The sequence below is a fragment of the Melopsittacus undulatus genome (genome assembly GCF_012275295.1).
Source record: "Melopsittacus undulatus isolate bMelUnd1 chromosome W unlocalized genomic scaffold, bMelUnd1.mat.Z SUPER_W_unloc_10, whole genome shotgun sequence".
Lineage (NCBI taxonomy): Eukaryota > Metazoa > Chordata > Aves > Psittaciformes > Psittaculidae > Melopsittacus > Melopsittacus undulatus.
Genome location: NW_022993943.1, coordinates 397,076 through 414,530, shown reverse-complemented (window position 1 = coordinate 414,530; position 17,455 = coordinate 397,076). Strand labels below are relative to the sequence as shown.

The 17,455-nt window shown below is 41.3% G+C and overlaps 1 protein-coding gene across 1 annotated transcript in view; it reads left to right on the top strand.

Moving 5' to 3' along the window:
- LOC117438203 (chromodomain-helicase-DNA-binding protein 9-like) overlaps positions 1-17,455 on the top strand; it is a 124,678-nt gene that overhangs the window by 47,519 nt on the left and 59,704 nt on the right. Inside the window, exon 2 of the mRNA XM_034073694.1 lies at positions 5,036-5,373. Within this exon, the coding sequence (XP_033929585.1) occupies positions 5,036-5,373 (338 nt within the window). The remainder of the gene's footprint in view (positions 1-5,035; positions 5,374-17,455) is intronic.

Below are 17,455 nucleotides of genomic sequence, written 5' to 3'. Positions count from 1 at the left end.
CTGTATCACCCCACACAATAATGTCATCAATGTATTGCAGCTGTCCTGGAGCTTGCCCCTGTTCTAGATCAGTCCATGGGAGATAGTAGGGCTGATTTTCCACCCCTGGGGCAGTCGGTTCCAAGTGAACTGGACACCCCTCCACGTAAAAGCGAACTGTGGCCTGCACACTGCTGACAAAGGAATTGAGAAAAATGCATTGGCAATATCAATCGTGGCATACCACTTGGCTCCCTTTGACTCTGATTCATACTGCAGCTCTAACATGTCCGGCATGGCAGCACTCACTGGTGGTGTGACTTCATTCAGGCCACGATAGTCTACTGTTAGTCTCCACTCTCCGTTAGACTTTCGCACTGGCCATACAGGGCTATTAAAGGGTGAGTGGGTCCTGCTGCTCAGTCTTTGGCTCTCCAGTCTACAGATCAGCTTACGCATTGGAATCCAGGAGTCTGGGTTGGTGTGATATTGCTCCTGGTGCACTGTTGTGGTCCCAATTGGCACTTATCGTTCTTTGACCTTCAGCAGCCCCACATTGGGCACCACAAAGTACTGTCATGGTTTAAGCCCAGCTGGTAACTCAGAACCATGCAGCTGCTCGCTCACCACCCCCCCCTTCCCCCCAGTCCCAGAGGGGATGGGGAGGAGAATCGAAAGAATATAACTCCCATGGGTTGAGGTAAGAACAGTCCAGTAACTAAGGTATAACACAAACCCACTATTGCTACCACCAATACTAATAATGATAAGGGAAATAACAAAGGAAGAGAATACAACCGCTCACCACCCACCGACCAATACCCAGCCTGACCCGAGCAATGATCTAGCCCTTCTGGGTAACTGCCTTCAGTTTATATACTGGGTATGAAATACCTCTTTGGCTAGTTTGGGTCAGGTGTCCTGTCTCTGCTTCGTCTGGTCTTCCCCTCCTCCCTATCAGAGCATGAGACTCAGAAAGTCCTTGGTCAGAGTAAACATTACTTAGCAGCAATTAAAACCTCTGTGTTATGTGTTGTTTCCAGGCTGAAAGTCAAAAACACAGCACTGCTCCAGCTACTGAGACTGAGAAAAATTACTTCTACTGCTGAACCCAGGAGAAGTGAAAATATATTTTTCCAAATCTTTAGTTTTTAAATACGGTCTGCCTCACTGTTTTCTTCCTACCTTCTCCTATGTATTTGTCAGTTAAGAATTGCTTTCCTACTGCTGGTAGTGGAATAAGTTTGTAAGCAGTTGATGCAAGGATATGCTCCTTCAAAATGTTTGATCTTTGTCCCCTCTCAGTAAGGGGGAGGGGTATTTTTGGCTTTGCAAAAAATTTTGTCCTTTTTGTTGTAGATGCTATTTAGCCTCTCATGTTGTTTTTGGTGTGTATAACTAACTTTATTTTATAGCCAGACAGTTTTTGGAAGCATAAAATGATTATCAGAATGAAAGATCTTTGTTGAATTACATGATTTTTGTTGCTTTGGTTGATAAATACATGCAGATATTGTCTTCTGTAGTGGTTTTCCAGTTTTGGTTTTTGTTACAATGGTGACTTCCTTGAAGGTTTCATTACAGCTTTATTTAGCTTAGAATGGCTGGCTGGTGCCTTCCTGCACTATTTCTATATGGTTAGAAATGTGAGAGCAAATTTTAAAAAAGAAATAAATTCTTATTTTTCTAACATAGCTTATTGTTTGTACAGTGGAGGAGACAACTTAAAAATTGAAGCATTAGTGCAGAGTAAGAAGCAGAGGATCAGCCTGAGAAATTAAAACACAGAGTAGCTTTGTCCAGCATACTTGCAATTCCATAGTAAGGAAGTAATAATTGTCAAGAAATAACTTGGGAGGCAGCTTTGAGCTCTGTAGTGTAAGAAACTTTGCTTTAAAGAAATAAAATATCTAAGTAGATTACTGCAAAAGAATTATGAAAAAAACAATTACTGTATTGCCCACTTAATTATTAGGTGGAAGGTTTTTGTTTGTTTCTGGATCAGGAATGTTCAAGGATGTACTAATTTCTTTTAAAAATCCCCAAGCCATGCTGGCATTAGTAGTGTTTGGCTTAGAGCTGACATTATACTAAGAGTATATTAGGAATATTTTTTTGGTTAGCTGATCTCAAAATGCAAATTAGTATGTGATTTAGCACTTTTACTAAGTTATGAATTAATAACCTTAAAAGATAAATCACTGCAATGTGTTATAGATGTTATGATGTAACAGTATCTTGTCTAGAGTTCTCTAAACTAAAATTAAAATTTAATAATTGTCCTTATGATTAAGATACATGTTTACAGAAATATCTTTGAGTTTAAATGGTATTGATAAGAAAATCCATTTAATGTATTGGTACCAATAGTGTTTTCAATGGACAATGAACTTCATTTTGAAATTAATCTTAAGTAGAAGTAAAGTTCTGATTAAGTGTAAGGCCTAATCTTAATCTTAAAATCCTTACAGTAATTTAAAATTTCTATTGAAAAACACTTATTTATCACAAAAGTATTAGTATGTATTAAGCAAAACAAATCAAATCCTGATCTTCATTCTTCTTTAATGGGTTTCAGAGACTAAAGGGTGTTGCTAGGATGGAGTGATGCTGTCAAAGCTTTCTTGTTTTTAATAAACTTTCAAGAAATCTGGTCATATTTTTTTGTTTTATTTAATAAGTTGACAATACATATTTAAAGACTTGTCTGATCTTTGAAAATAACACTTGAAACCAGCCTTGCAGTGGAGAGGAGTTTATCATCCAGACTTTTCTGAGGTCTTCACCGCAAAGCTTCCGTGGGCCTTAGGCAGAGGGGTAAAGCCAAGCTAGATTATAGTAATGAGATTCTTCTTAGTAGCTGGTGCAGCGCTGTGTTTTGGCTTTAGTCTGAGAAAAATGTTGATAACACACTGATGTTTTAGTTGTTGCTAAGTAATGCTTACTCCCATCAAGTACTTTTTAGTCTCATACTCTGCCAGGGAGGAGGGTCACGGGAAGCCAGGAGGAAGCAGAGACAGGATACCTGACCCAAACTAGCCAAAGGGGTATTCCATACCACAGCACATCATGCCCAGTATATAAATCGGGGGGAGTCACCCGGAAGAGCAGATTGCTGTTTGGGTCGGGCTGGGTATCGGTTGGCAGGTGGTGAGCATCACTTGAGTTATTGTGCATCACTTATGGGTTGTTTTTTTTCTTTTTTTTCCCCTTCCCTTTTTGGTTTTATATTCTCTCCCCTTGTTATTTGCCTTATTACTAGTAGTTGTAGTAGTGGGTTTGTATTATTCCTTAGTTACTGAACTATTCTTATCTCAATCTGTTGGAGTTACATTCTTTCGATTCTGTTCCCCGTCTCATCGGGGAGGAGGGGGAGGAGGGGGAGGAGGGGGGGAGTGAGTGTCTGAGTGGTTCTTGAGTTATGGCTTAAACCCACGACAGGGTTAAACTGCAGAGCCTAATGGAATAATAACGGGTAGCACCATCTGCTGGCCTTCTTCTGCAGGAGTCAGTATTTTTAACGACATCTCTAATATTCATGCTGATGCATTTTGATGCATTCATTTCTTTCCTTGCTTTGTTGGAACATGGCTCCGTGGTTTACGGTGGGTGCTGAGCCCTGCTGTAACAGCAGGTAGCCCTCCCCACCTGAAGCAGCAAGCTCTGGCACCCTCGGACCTGCGTTCACCCAGGGAGGAATATGTTGGTAAATCACAATGTGTATTTGTGGAGGGTTGTGCATTTCATGGCTGCAGCTCGCTAAATAGGCCATTTAGCAATCTTCTCAATACTTTTCTCTTGAGCACTGCCTAGGGTGCTAAAAAAAGCAGAGGGCAAGCCTTTGATGCCAAACATGTCTTCAATGAAGAGGCCAAGAGGAAGGGTAAGTGGAAACCAATATGTGTGGGAGGGGGAGGGGTTCTTTGGGCTAAAAGGCTAATGGGATTGAATAACCTTCCTTATTACTGGCTGCTGCGGTGGGAGCTATGCCGCATCGCCATCTTGAGTTGGCTGCTGTGCTGTCGGTTTAGCGGTGGCAGCACTCGCAGACCGTCAGTTGCCGTCCACCCGGGGGGACCTGCTCTCACCAGGAGGCCCTGCTGTGGGGGAGACGCACCCGCCGAGGGTCTCCGAACTTGTCCACAAAATGGCTTTGGAAATCTCTGATGGCTTTTCTTCATGCTGTAGGCAGAGATGTGTGTACGGGTGAGAACTGTTACTTGCTGGGTTTTGTCTGCGTAAGAAATTGTTCCCGTTCCCCGAAGTGGGAGGGAAGCAGAAACATGTCTCCTAGCAGCGTTAGAGAGAGATTGATAATCCGAATGTTGCATTTGTGCTGTTTAACAACGCTGCGCTGATTAAATGCATGGTGATTAAAAACCAGCTAATAAAGACAAGTTATATTTTCTAACTAAGGCACTGACCATACGTTGATCTAAATGAAAGAAATATTGCTTTCTGATCTTATGAGTATGGAGGCATGTAATTTTAGTTTTGGTTTTGTCTTGTTTGCTTTTTAATTTTGGTTCTGTTTGAGCATCTGTTCAGCACTAAGTCTTGTAGCTGTTCCATCTGCTTTAAAGTAACTGTTGTCCTGATATTTTGCCACCAAAGGCAAAATACTGATGCTGTTACCTTTGGGAGTTCTTTGCTATGTCAGATTTTTGAAAACATTTATTGGAGGTGTGTGTCAAATATACGGAAATGCTGGGAAGGTTAAGGATTGGTTTCTCTAACTACAGAAATAAGGCTGAGAGAATTTTAGAATGATATTTTGTATTGATTTTCAGTACGTGGCTTGGTTGTTGAATACTCACAGTTGATTTTGTTATTCTGAAACCCGTGCCATTCTGTCGGATCAACAGAATTCCTTCTTTTTTGTGTCTGTGTGAGTCCCTTACAGTTTAATGTGGTTGGGTTTGGGTTTTGTTTGTTTGTTTGTTTGTAGGGTTTTTTTAATGCATATCTAGACTGAAAACTTTTGCACTTCTTATTTCAGGAAATGTTTATATTCTTATAATAAAGTGATTTTATTTCCTTTTGTCTCCTGCTACAGCCTCCTTCGTCAAAGAAGACTGATGGTTTGGGAGCATATACTAAGTTGCAGAATACCCAGGTGAAGGCAATGTCAGAAAAGCAGCAGAAGAAAAAATTAGATTTGGAAAGTAAACAAGAGAAGGCAAATCGCATTATATCTGAAGCGATTGCAAAAGCAAAAGAGAGAGGAGAGAGAAATATTCCACGAGTAATGAGTCCTGAAAACTTCCCCAGTGTTTCAGCTGAAGGAAAAGAGGAAAAGAAGGGTAGAAAAGTAAAATCCAAACCAAAGGACAAGGAGAGCAAAGAAACGAAAACTGGTTCCTTATCCAGAATTAAAGAGAAATCAAAAATCGGGTAAGTAGTTTAAAATGTCATCTTGCTTCCTTTCAGACTGTAAATCCTTGATTAAAGTGAAAACTATTTACTGATAATGAAATATCCACTGCCTACACAAAATTCTTCCTGATTAAGTCCACGTGTGGACTCTTTCATTCAGGAACATTAAGAATGCTCTGTTTTCTCTTTAGATAAAATTATTTTGCAATGGTCCTTCTGAAAGGAATTATTTTAAACTAATATCCTAAAATATTCTGTACGTACTTTGAAGCATAGACAAGACCAAAGTATCTTTCATCTAGTGTTGTTATTGGTTCTGATTCCAAATTAACTTAATCTATACAGTATGTGCTGTCTTTATCAATTTTGCCATGTATCTTCAGTACAGTGTGCATGATAAACTGCATATGGAGGAACTGGAAGCAAAATAAAATTGTTAGCAAGTGAATATTCTTATAGGTATCACACGTATCAAAAGTAAAGTGCATATTGGAAAATATGTATTATAAACACTTAATCTTTGCTCATAACAATATAATCTGCCCTCTTAAATTTTTTGCAGACTCATCTGGGTCAAGCTGGGTGGATACTGTGGGGTAAGAAGCTTTGGAAAGGCATTAGGCACTAGAATCCTGCAGGGGATTGAGTAGAATCATAGAATCATATAATAGTTAGGGTTGGAAAGGACCTTAAGATCATCCAGTTCCAACACCCCTGCCATGGGCAGGGATACCTCACACTAAACCATATCACCCAAGGCTTCATCCAACCTGGCCTTGAACACTGCCAGGGATGGAGCATTCACTACCTCCCTGGGCAACCCATTCCAGTACCTCACCACCCAAACAGTAAAGAATTTCTTCCTTATATCCAGTCTAAACCTCTGCTGTTTAAGTTTCAACCTGTTACCCCTTGTCCTATCACTACAGTCCCTAGTGAATAGTCCCTCACCAGCATCCCTGTAGGCCCCCTTCAGATACTGGAAGGCTGCTATGAGGTCTCCACGCAGCCTTCTCTACTCCAGGCTGATCAGCCCCAACTTTCTCAGCCTGTCTTCATACAGGAGGTTCTCCAGTCCCCTGATCATCCTCGTGGCCCTCCTCTGGACTTGTTCTAACAGTACCATGTCCTTTTTATGTTGAGGACACCAGAACTGCACACAATACTCCAAGTGAGGTCTCACGAGAGCAGAGTAGAGGGGCAGGATCACCTCCTTTGACCTGCTGGTCCCACTTCTTTTGATGCAGCCCAGGATACGGTTGGCTTTCTGGGCTGTGAGTGCACACTGCTGGCTCATGTTCATTTTCCCATTGACCAACACCCCCAAGTTGTTCTCCGCAAGGCTGCTCTGAATTTCCTTTTTGCCCAACCTGTAGCTGTGCCTGGGATTGCTCCGACCCAGGTGTAGGACCTTGCACTTGGCAATCTGAATTTCATATACCTATGTATATTCTCATATATATGGAGCAGAAATTAATGCGCTTTTAATCAGCCCATTATTTTTGGCCCTGTGGGCCCATGACACTTCTGGCCATCAGGGCAGAGATGCAATACATAGATGGGCTCATGATTGAGGGGTGGACTTAACAATGGACACTGTTGCCCAGGTTATTCATGAGTGTGAAACGTGCTGCAACTAGGCAAGCTAAACTAGCTTCTTTGGTATGGAGGACGATGGCTGAAGGACAAATATGGGGAGGTCTGGCAGATTGACTATATCACACTCTCTCAAACCTGCCAAGGCAAGTGCCATGTACCGGAGTTGGGCCACTGAGGAACACCAGCTAAATCCAATAGTCCAGCTGCTATCAGAATAAAGGTGGGGAATTTTTCTGCATCTTGTGAAGCAGCTCTTGAGTCATCCCAATAACAATATATTCAGACAGGAAGCTGCTTGCTAAGGAGTTATTGCTGCCTCTTAGCAGTGGGCATTTGCTGTGTTTGTTTTGGGAGGGCAGTGTTGGGTTATGTCATGGTTTAATGTGTTTTGATGGACAGAAGTAAATCAAATACTTTGAGGCATCCACATACTTAATTTTTGTATCCTAACAGCTTCGCGGTGTTATGTTGTTGGCATTATTTTATATTATTTCACAAATACGTAAAATATTAACTGCCTAGCAAAAAAATACAGTGGTTTTTAACAGCAATAATTGCAAGAAGGCCTTGATTTTTAGAAAAGAACAGTCTTACCAGGCTGTTTTCTATGCAAATATAACTATTGATCTTATACAAGACAAATATTTACTAGAAAATGGCTATACTTGTATTCTCAAAGGTGGTTTTAAAAAATTGTGTGATTAATAAGATCTGATTAATAAAATCTGTATTATTTAGAGAAGGACAAAATGAAATCCGGTAACTAATAAGGAGTTTGAAGGCTAAACAACTCTTCAAAAGGATTTTTCCCTACTTAAATTCCTAAGAAAATATTTCTGAATGAATCTTAGTATATCCTGGAAATTATGATCTCAAAATAGGATTGAGGTTCTAAATGTGTGGATCGCTAGATTGGTTTTTCATTTATATTAAAAAAAAGTTCTGACTCAATCTTGGGGAAAAATGCTATCATCTAAAATAATACATTTAAGGGCTTTTATTGGGCAAGAAGTGGAAGGGAAGACCTCAATTCTGTGAGAAGTCTTGATTTATCTTGGAAATAAGGGGGTTTGAGATATATTTAAAATTGTAAGAGAAAACTTACTATTTATTTTTCTTTTTTACTCAGTAATGAGAAAAACTCGGAAAAAATAGCAAAGTTACATATATATATTTCTTACATTTCACAGAATCATAGAATAGTTAGGGTTGGAAAGGACCTTAAGATCATCTGGTTCCAACCCCAGTGCCATGGGCAGAGACACCTCACACTAAACCATGTCACCCAAGCCTCTGTCCAACCTGGCCTTTAACATTGCCAAGGATGGAACATTCACAGCTTCCTTGGGCAGCCCATTCCAGTGCCTCACCATCCTTACAGTAAAGAGCTTCTTCCTCTTTATATCCAATCTAAACTTCCCCTGTTTAAGTTTTAACTCATTACCCTTTGTCCTATCACTACAGTCCCCAGTGAAGAGTCCCTCCCCAGCATTCCTATAGGCTCCTTTCAGACACAGGAAGGCTATGAGGGCTCCAGACAGCCTTGTCTTCTCCCAGCTGAACAGCTCCAACTTTCTCAGCCTGTCTTCATATGGGAGGTGCTCCAGTCCCCTGATCATCCTTTTGGCTCTCCTCTGGACTTGTTCCAACAGTTCCATGTCCTTTTTATGTTGAGGACACCAGAACTGTACACAGTACTCCAAGTGAGGTCTGATGACAGCAGAGGGGCAGAATCACCTTCTTTGACCTGCTCCTTCTGATGCATCCCAGAATACAGTTGGCTTTCTGGGTTGCAAGCACACACTGCCGCCTCATGTTAAGTTTGTCATCTACCCCCAAGTCCTTCTCCCCAGGTCTGCTCTGAACCTCTTCTCCACCCAGCCTGTAGCTGTGCCTGGGATTGCCCTGACCCATGTGTAGGACCTTGCACTTGTCATGGTTAAACTTCATCAGGTTGGCATCAGCCCACCTCACATGCGTGTCAAGGTCCCTCTGAATGGCATTCCTTCCCTCCAGCATATCAACCGAACCACACAGCTTGGTGTCATTGGCAAACTTGCTAAGGGCGCGCTCAATCCTGCTGTCCATGTCAGCAACAAAGATGTTGAACAAGACTGGTCCCAACACTGATCCCTGAGGGACACCACTCATTACTGGTCTCCAGCTGGACATAGAACTGTTGACGGCAACTCTTTGAGTGCGGTCATCCAGCCAGTTCTTTATCCACTGAGCGGTCTATCTATCAAATTGATGTCTCTCCAATTTAGAGACAAGGATGTTATGTGGGTCAGTGTTGAACACTTTGCACAAGTCCAGGTAGATGACTTCAACTGTTTTACCCCTGTCCATTGGTTCTTAGCCCCATCATAGAAGGCCACCAAATTGGTCAGGCAGGATTTCCCCTTAGTGAATCCATTCTGGCTGTCACCAACCATGTTGTTTTTCATATGGCTTAGCATGCCTTCCAGGAGAATCTGCTCCAAGATTTTTCCAGGCACAGCAGTGAGACTGACTAAACTAAACTAAAAAGTCTACTTCTTTATACCTTATGTAAAGGAGAGAAGAGTTATCAGTTTGTGAACGTTCTGTTTTTCAAGAAAGTAGATTGGCATTTAGGTTTTATAGCTCTCAGTGTATTCCCACCTACTCAAACATAAGTTTTAATATAATGGTTTTGATGAAAAGCAGCAGCTCTGCACTGGTGATGTAAAGGACAATATTAGTAGCCTACATTTAGATTTTGTTTTTATTTTTGGTTTGTTGTTTTTTTTTAATCACCTTGTAGTTTAAATAAATAAATCCCACACATCCTAAGAATTTATTGTTTAGGAATTTAGCGTAGTCCTTAAGTTCCAAATTGTTTCCTATTATCAGAAATGGCTGTATTGTTTCATGTGCCAGAAGAACAATGGTGAATGTTTTTTAATTTTTTTATCAGCCCTTAAATTATCTTGTAATGAATACAGCAAGTTGTGTGTGATCCTGTTTACTACTCAAATGTGTAAATGTCCTTGTTGCCTTGAAGTAGGTCTCACATTTACTGTTTACTGGAGCATTTTCAGGACCCAAGACCCTGACAGAAAGGTCAGGGGGAAGGAAGTGATTAGCTTGTTCTACTGATCCTGTAGCATTTAAGGTTAAATGCCAGAACTTGAGGTGAATTTCATGTAAGGCAATACACTGTGTGTTGTCTTTTGTGTTTCATGTAAGTGATGCAAATGATGGCTATGCTCAAAGGGAAGAGATTGAATCTTTCTGATCTGTTAAATCATAAATTTCTTCTGTCATGATTGGAAATGGCACACATTCCAAATGTTATCATCCTTCTGGGAAAGAAGTTGTTCCCTGTGAGGGCGGTAAGGCCCTGGCGCAGATTGCCCAGAGAAGCTGTGTCTACCCCGTCCCTGGCAGTGTTCAAGGCCAGGATGGATGGGGCTTGGAGCAACCTGCTCTAGTGGAAGGTGTTGGAACTCAGTCAGCTTTAAGGTCCCTTCTTGGTGATGTTTTCTCTGCTCCCAGATTCTAGTTTTGATGTATAAGTTAGGTCTTAAGTGACATAATTTTAAACTACTACTGCAAAATATATGAATGCAAAATAGTGTGGTCTAATCAAATAAATAATTAAATGTTTGTTCTCTTGCATTATTATTACGGTGTTGTATGACCTTGAAATGGCTCTTGGTTCCATTAAGACTCCAGGAGTGTTTTAAAAATCTGTGCACAATCCCAACAGTTACTAATTCTAAATATAACTGGAGGAGACAGTGGCTAATATTAGTGTTAATATTATTTATTAAACATACACAAAAAGGGTAAGAGCAACTGTTTTTATACCACTAGTTTAACTCATTCCAAGAGGATGCACTGTCTTGTCAAGGAAATATCTGCCTTGTGTAGTGCTAGTAGATAAGATTTTTAGCTAAGTTTTTAGTGATAAAGAAATACTAATACGGTTGATAACAGGAGTTTTATTGCTGGTAATATAACAAAGTGCTTTGACTACAAAATAAAATATCTGGGAGATGGCTTTGGGCACAAATAGTTACTTGGTGATCTCCTGTTTTGGGAAAATTAAAGTAAAATGATGTATTAAAGGCATGTATTGAAGGACAGCAATACTTATTATTTCTTACATGCCTGATACATATTTGCTGGTTTCCTCTTCCCCCCTCCCCCATGTTGACTAACTGGAAGGCTTTGAAAAAAAAAACTGTTCTTCATAATTTTCAAGGTATTTAAAGTGCTGACAGTTCTTCTGTTGCATCCTCTATCTGCTGTTACTGATTCTTAATTTATAAGAGAGAAGTTGTGGTGTTCCTCACATAGAGATTCCTGGTGGCCTTGCTCATACTTTTAAGTCTTTCAGTTTTGTGATCTAAACCATGTTAGGAGCCTTGTGCTAAAGATCAAAAGCACTAATGGCTCATAAGATGGCTTTGTCGTAACCTTTTCCATTGATAGGAGTCTTTAGTTTGTGGTTACAGAAGAAGGAAATACATGTTGAATAAATCTACACTAATTAATTGTTAGAGTACTTCTAGGTAATATGGGGTATAATATATTTTAAATATAAAAAGGCAAGAGAGTGAAATTGGAATGGAGTCTGATTATTCTGTCTACAGTGTGCTGTTTCCTTTTCATAGAAGCAGAATAGATAATTTCTGTTCAGAACAGTTTGTTTTGGAGAGGAAGAAGGGATTTTAGCCAAGGATCTTTATGCTTTCATGTAGAAATTATAAACTGGCAAGAGAACTTGCTCTCTTGTTGAAAAATTTTCACAGGATTGATCTAGTTTACAAGATTTTTCTGAACATTGTTTTCACATAGCAGATTTTTAGAGCCTTTTGGCCAAAATATGAGCAGATTGTGTTTTTAATAATAGAAATACATGACTTTAGCACCATATTGCTATTCAGCAAATTTTGATAGCAAGGAGCATTGTGGTTCTGAGCACTGGATCAGAAAGAACTGAAACTGTTTATTCCTCTCAGTGGCACCATATCTGTATAGAGGAGGAAATATTCTAATCTGCATCATCTAGACAAGATGTTTCAGAAATTTCAGGGAGATGCTTGTGAAGAGAAGTACAGGGATAGGGAATACAAGATGAAGATCATAGAATCATATAATAGTTAGGACAGGAAAGGATCTCAAGATCATCCAGTTCCAACCCCCCTGCCATGGGCAGGTACACCTCACACTAAACCATGCCACCCAAGGCTTCATCCAACCTGGTCTTGAACACTGCCAGGGATGGAGCGTTCACTACCTCCCTGGGCAACCCATTCCAGTACCTAAACACCCTAACAGGAAAGAATTTCTTCCTTATATCCAGTCTAAACCTCCGCTGTTTAAGTCTCAACCCGTTACCCCTTGTCCTATCACCACAGTCCCTAATGAACAGTCCCTCCCCAGCATCCCTGTAGGCCCCCTTCAGACACCGGAAGGCTGCTAAGAGGTCTCCATGCAGCCTTCTCTTCTCCAGGCTGAACAGCCCCAACTCTCCCAGCCCGTCTTTACATGGGAGGCACCCCAGTCCCCCAGTCATCCTCGTGGCCCTCCTCTGGACCTGCTCCAACAGTACCATGTCCTTTTTATGTTGAGGACACCAGAACTGAACACAATACTCCAAGTGAGGTCTCACGAGAGCAGAGTAGAGGGGCAGGATCACCTCCTTCAACCTGCTGGTCACGCTCCTCTTGATGCAGCCCAGGATACGGTTGGCTTTCTGGGCTGCAAGTGCACACTGCTGGCTCATATTCATTTTCTCATTGACTAACACCCCCAAGTCCTTCTCCGCAGGACTACCATAAATTTCCTTTTTGCCCAACCTGTAGCTGTGCCTGGGATTGCTCCCACCCAGGTGTAGGACCTTACACTTCACATGGTTAAACTTCATGAGGTTGGCATCAGCCCACCTCACAAGCGTGTCAAGGTCCCTCTGAATGGCATTCCTTCCCTCCAGCATATCAACCGAACCACACAGCTTGGTGTCATCGGCAAACTTGCTGAGGGCGCACTCAATTCCATTGTCCACGTCAGCGACAAAGATATTAAACAAGACCGGTTCCAACACCAATCCCTGAGGGGCACCACTCATTACTGGTCTCCAGCCGGACATTGAACAGTTGACAACAACTCTTTGAGTGCGGCCATCCAGCCAGTTCTGTATCCACCGAGTGGTCCACCTATCAAATTGATGTCTCTTCAATTTAGAGACAAGGATGTCATGTGGGACAGTGTCGAACGCTTTGCACAAGTCCAGGTAGATGACGTCAAATGCTCCACCCCTGTCCATCACTTTTGTAGCCCCGTCATAGAAGGCCACCAAATTGGTCAGGCAGGATTTTCCCTTAGTAAAGCCATGCTGGCTGTCACCAAGCACATTTCTCTTTTTCATGTGCCCTAGCATGCTGTCGTGGTTTAAACTAAATCTGCACAGTTCCCCCTTTGTTTCCCCTCCTCCCCTCACCTTCCCACTCCCAGAGGGATGGGAAGGAGAGCCAGAGAAATACAACTCCCACGGATTGAGGTAAAATCAGTCCAGCAATCAAGGTATAACAGAATCATTAACGGTACCAATAACAAATCAATATTAGAGGGGACAAGCAGGGAGAGAGAATACGATACCACCTGCTGCCACGAGGCCAGCCCGGAAGAGAGAGAGAGCTCCCCCCTCCCCTCCTAGCCAGCTTCCAGTTGCCTCCCCGAGCCCAGCCCGGTGTGTTAACCCCTTCCCTCCCGGCCAGCTTCCAGTCCCCTCCCCGAGCAGGATGTGCTGTGGTATGGAATACCTCCCCGACTAGACCAGACCAGGTGCCCTATCTCTCCCTCCTCCCTGGCAGAGCATGAGCTACTGCTGAACCCATGACACATGCCTTCCAAGAGAATCTGCTCCCAGATTTTGCCAGGCACAGAGGTGAGACTGACTGGTCTGTAATTCCCCGGGTCATCCATTTTCCCCTTCTTGAAAATGGGGGTTATATATCCCTTTTTCCAGTCCTCAGGAACTTCACCTGACTGCCATGATTTTTCAAATATGATGGCCAGTGGCTTTGCAACTTCATTCGCCAGCTCCTTCAGGACCTGCGGATGGATTTCATCAGGTCACATGGACTTGTGCACATTCAGGTTCTTAAGATGGTCTCGAAGCAGATCCTCTCCTACAGAGGGCCTGAGGTCGAGGTTTTCACAGTCCCTGCGTCCGCCTTCCAAGACTCGGGTGCTGCGGTCAGAGCCTTTGCCAGTGAAGACCGAGGCAAAGAAGCCATTCAGAACCTCAGCCTTCTCCAAGTCCTGTGTAGCCAGTTCTCCCGAAAGCTTCCAGAGGGGGCCTACGTTGTCCTTAGTCTGTTTTTTTATCCACAACATACTTATAAAATCCCTTCCTATTATCTTTAACACCCCTTGCCAAGTTTAGCTCCAATTGGGCCTTAGCTTTCCTAACTTGATCCCTAACTACTCTGACAACATCCCTGTATTCATCCCAGGCCACCTGTCCTTGCTTCCACCTTTTATAAGCCTCTATTTTCTTGTGAATTTTTCTCAGCAGCTCCTTATCCATCCAGGGAGGTCTTGTGCCCCTCCTGCTGCACTTCCTTCTAGTTGGGATGCAACACTCCTGAGCTTGTAGCAGGTTATCTTTGAATATTAACCAAGAGTCTTGGGCCCCCTTGCGCTCTAGGGCTTTATCCCATGGAACCTTGCTAAGCAGGTTCCTGAAGAGGCCAAAGTCTGCTCTCTTGAAGTCCAGGGCAGTGAGCTTACTGCACGCTCTTCTCACTGTCTTGAGGACCTCAAATTCGACCATCTCGTGATCACTGCATCCAAGACTTCCCTGGAGAGTCACATTTCCAACGAGCCCTTCCCTGTTGGTGAGCACGAGGTCAAGCAGGGCACCTCTCCTCGTTGGCTCCTTTATTGCTTGCAGAAGGAAGTTGTCTTCCACACAATCGAGAAACCTCCTGGATTTCTTGTGCCGGGCCGTACCGTTGCCCCAGCAGATAAAGCACAAAAGCCAAGAGAAGTGGAATATTATGTATAAGACTTCTGGGGCAGATCAAGAGGTGAACACAAGGGGGGATTACAACTACAGGGAAGGAGAGGGGGGAAAAATGTGCAAAGCAAGATGTAGCTGGAGCAGTCTAATCACAAAATAAGCCCATGTTCTAAAACAGAGAGTCTTTAAAATGCTCTGCTATTCAATGGATGCCACTACAACCCATAGTAAAATAGTTATGGCCTTCCATAATACTGTGCTTCTTGAATCCAGAGGGACCCTGAGCCTAAAATATTAGGCAGTAGCACAAATGAGGATGAACTATGGTTGCACAGATACAAATGCTTAACATAGCACCATGCATTTATGAAGCATTTTAACCTTCCATTACACAAAGGTGGGTCAAAATTTGGAATAGGTTGCATAGGGAGGTGTCAGCTTTGGAGATAAGCAGAGCTTGACCGAACTGAGCAACAAAAAAGAACTCTGAAGTTGGCATTGAGTAGGAACCAGATGTCCTCCAGAGATCCCTTCCAGCTTGGCTTATATCTCAACACCTATTTAATGAAAGTACACTTTTTCTTTGTTGTTAGTGGTCTTGTTCATTTAAAAATCAAAATGTGTATCACATTCACAGTCATCTCTACATGCCATATATTTATCAGGCCTTTAATGCCTTTGCTCCAAATCAAAGAGAAGACTTGGATTCTCATTTACTGGTCAAAAAATAATAATTTAAAAATTAAATCGTGCAAGTTCACTGGAGTGAATATGCTTCTATGTCCAGTTATTTAAATTTAAAGATCAACAAGGGATAAGTACAGATCAGCCCAGCTTGTTGCCCTTAACATATGGACAAAGCTTAGAGTGCCTACCCAGTTGAGACTGGAGTTTTATCTGGCCTAGTGTCTTCTCTCCAGCATGGTCAGAAGCAATGGGAAGAATTTAAGAACAGGGAAATCATACATGTTATCTCTTAATATTTTCCCAAATTCCAAAGATACAAACCAGGAACTTTGTGGGATAGGTACCATCTCATGAACAGTCTTCCAAGAAATTCTCACTTGTAAGTTTATCAGGTTTGCTTTAAGTCTATGTTAAATTTTAGCATCCACAGTTCGGAAGTTCAATCATAGCTTGCATTGTCTGCATCACTTGGGAATATGTTAGCTGACAAATGCTAATGTAACACTTTAATTCCTTGAAACAAAGTGAGATAAAAATTGAAAAAGTGATTTATCCAAGTCTGTCACCAGAAAGAGTCATATTGGAAAAATACCTGAGAATCCAATAGTCCGAAAAATAAAATCCCAAAACAAAACAAAACAACTAATCAGAGATTGAAAAGCAAGGGGGGAGAAAAAACCCAAACTACTCTTGAAGACAGTAGGAAAACCAGTGTGTTGTTAAAATTATTTCCTGCAGTTATGAAACATGTTTTCTAAGGAATAATTAAGCTGAAAACACCTAATGAAAAACAAGGACTTGAGGATCAGAATTTACTTCTGAACAAGCAGCTCTGTGATTAAGCAGATCTGTGATTATGCTTACTGCAGCTTCATTTCAGTGTGCAGTTGCTGGTGTCATTTACTTTGTACTAGAAGTAAAAAATATGGGAGTAGGAACTTTTTTGTTTTGGTTGTGGTTTTTTTTACGTGTGTGTTTTTGGTGGCTTTTTTTTTAGGTTTGTTTTTTTTTTTAAACCTTTTCACTGAGCATACTTAGTGGTTAAATATAAAAAACCAATGAAAGTGTTAATTGCTTCTGAAAATATGCATATAATCTTCTGTAAGCCATGTTACTTAAAGTATCCATAGTTTTTTTGTAATTTTAGATTTTCCTTTTCTGTTTAAGCTGTTAGTTTGGGCCTAGTAAATATGTGATAGTTCTTTTATTTGGACACTTGCAAAGGGAAGCAAATGAAATACAAGTATGTTAACCACTGCCTTCTCATCAGTGACATTTTAGGTGACCAAGATATTTGATGCTAATTTGGTGGAAAATAACATGTATTGTCTGTATAAAGACTAAAGACTTGTCTTTAATTTGTTCCATAAAATGGCAGAAGAGGCTTGATTGCTGCACAGATCTGATTATTAGATACTGTATAAAATATATATTTATGGACAACACTATCTGTGATTTTATTGGGTAGTTTGTAATCATTCTGCAATTATGCCACTGAAAACATATTTCAAGAGGAGTATTTGGCACATCTCATATGAAAAAAAAATTATACCCTTTAGTTAAAAACGAATCATTGGTATCATGATTTACAGCATAGCCTTTAAATCTGAACAAAGAAATAATTGGTGCTTTTTCATTAGAATTTAAATATTCAGCACAATGTTGCTGCTTAATGTTTTCTGAGAGGTTCTAAGATTTCTTAGAGATAAAACTATGGGGTTTTGAATACAGCCTCTCTTTTATTTTTTAACGTCTTAAAGGATTTGTGCAATTCCCTCATTTTTACCATTGAATGAATGACTTAAACATGCAAGT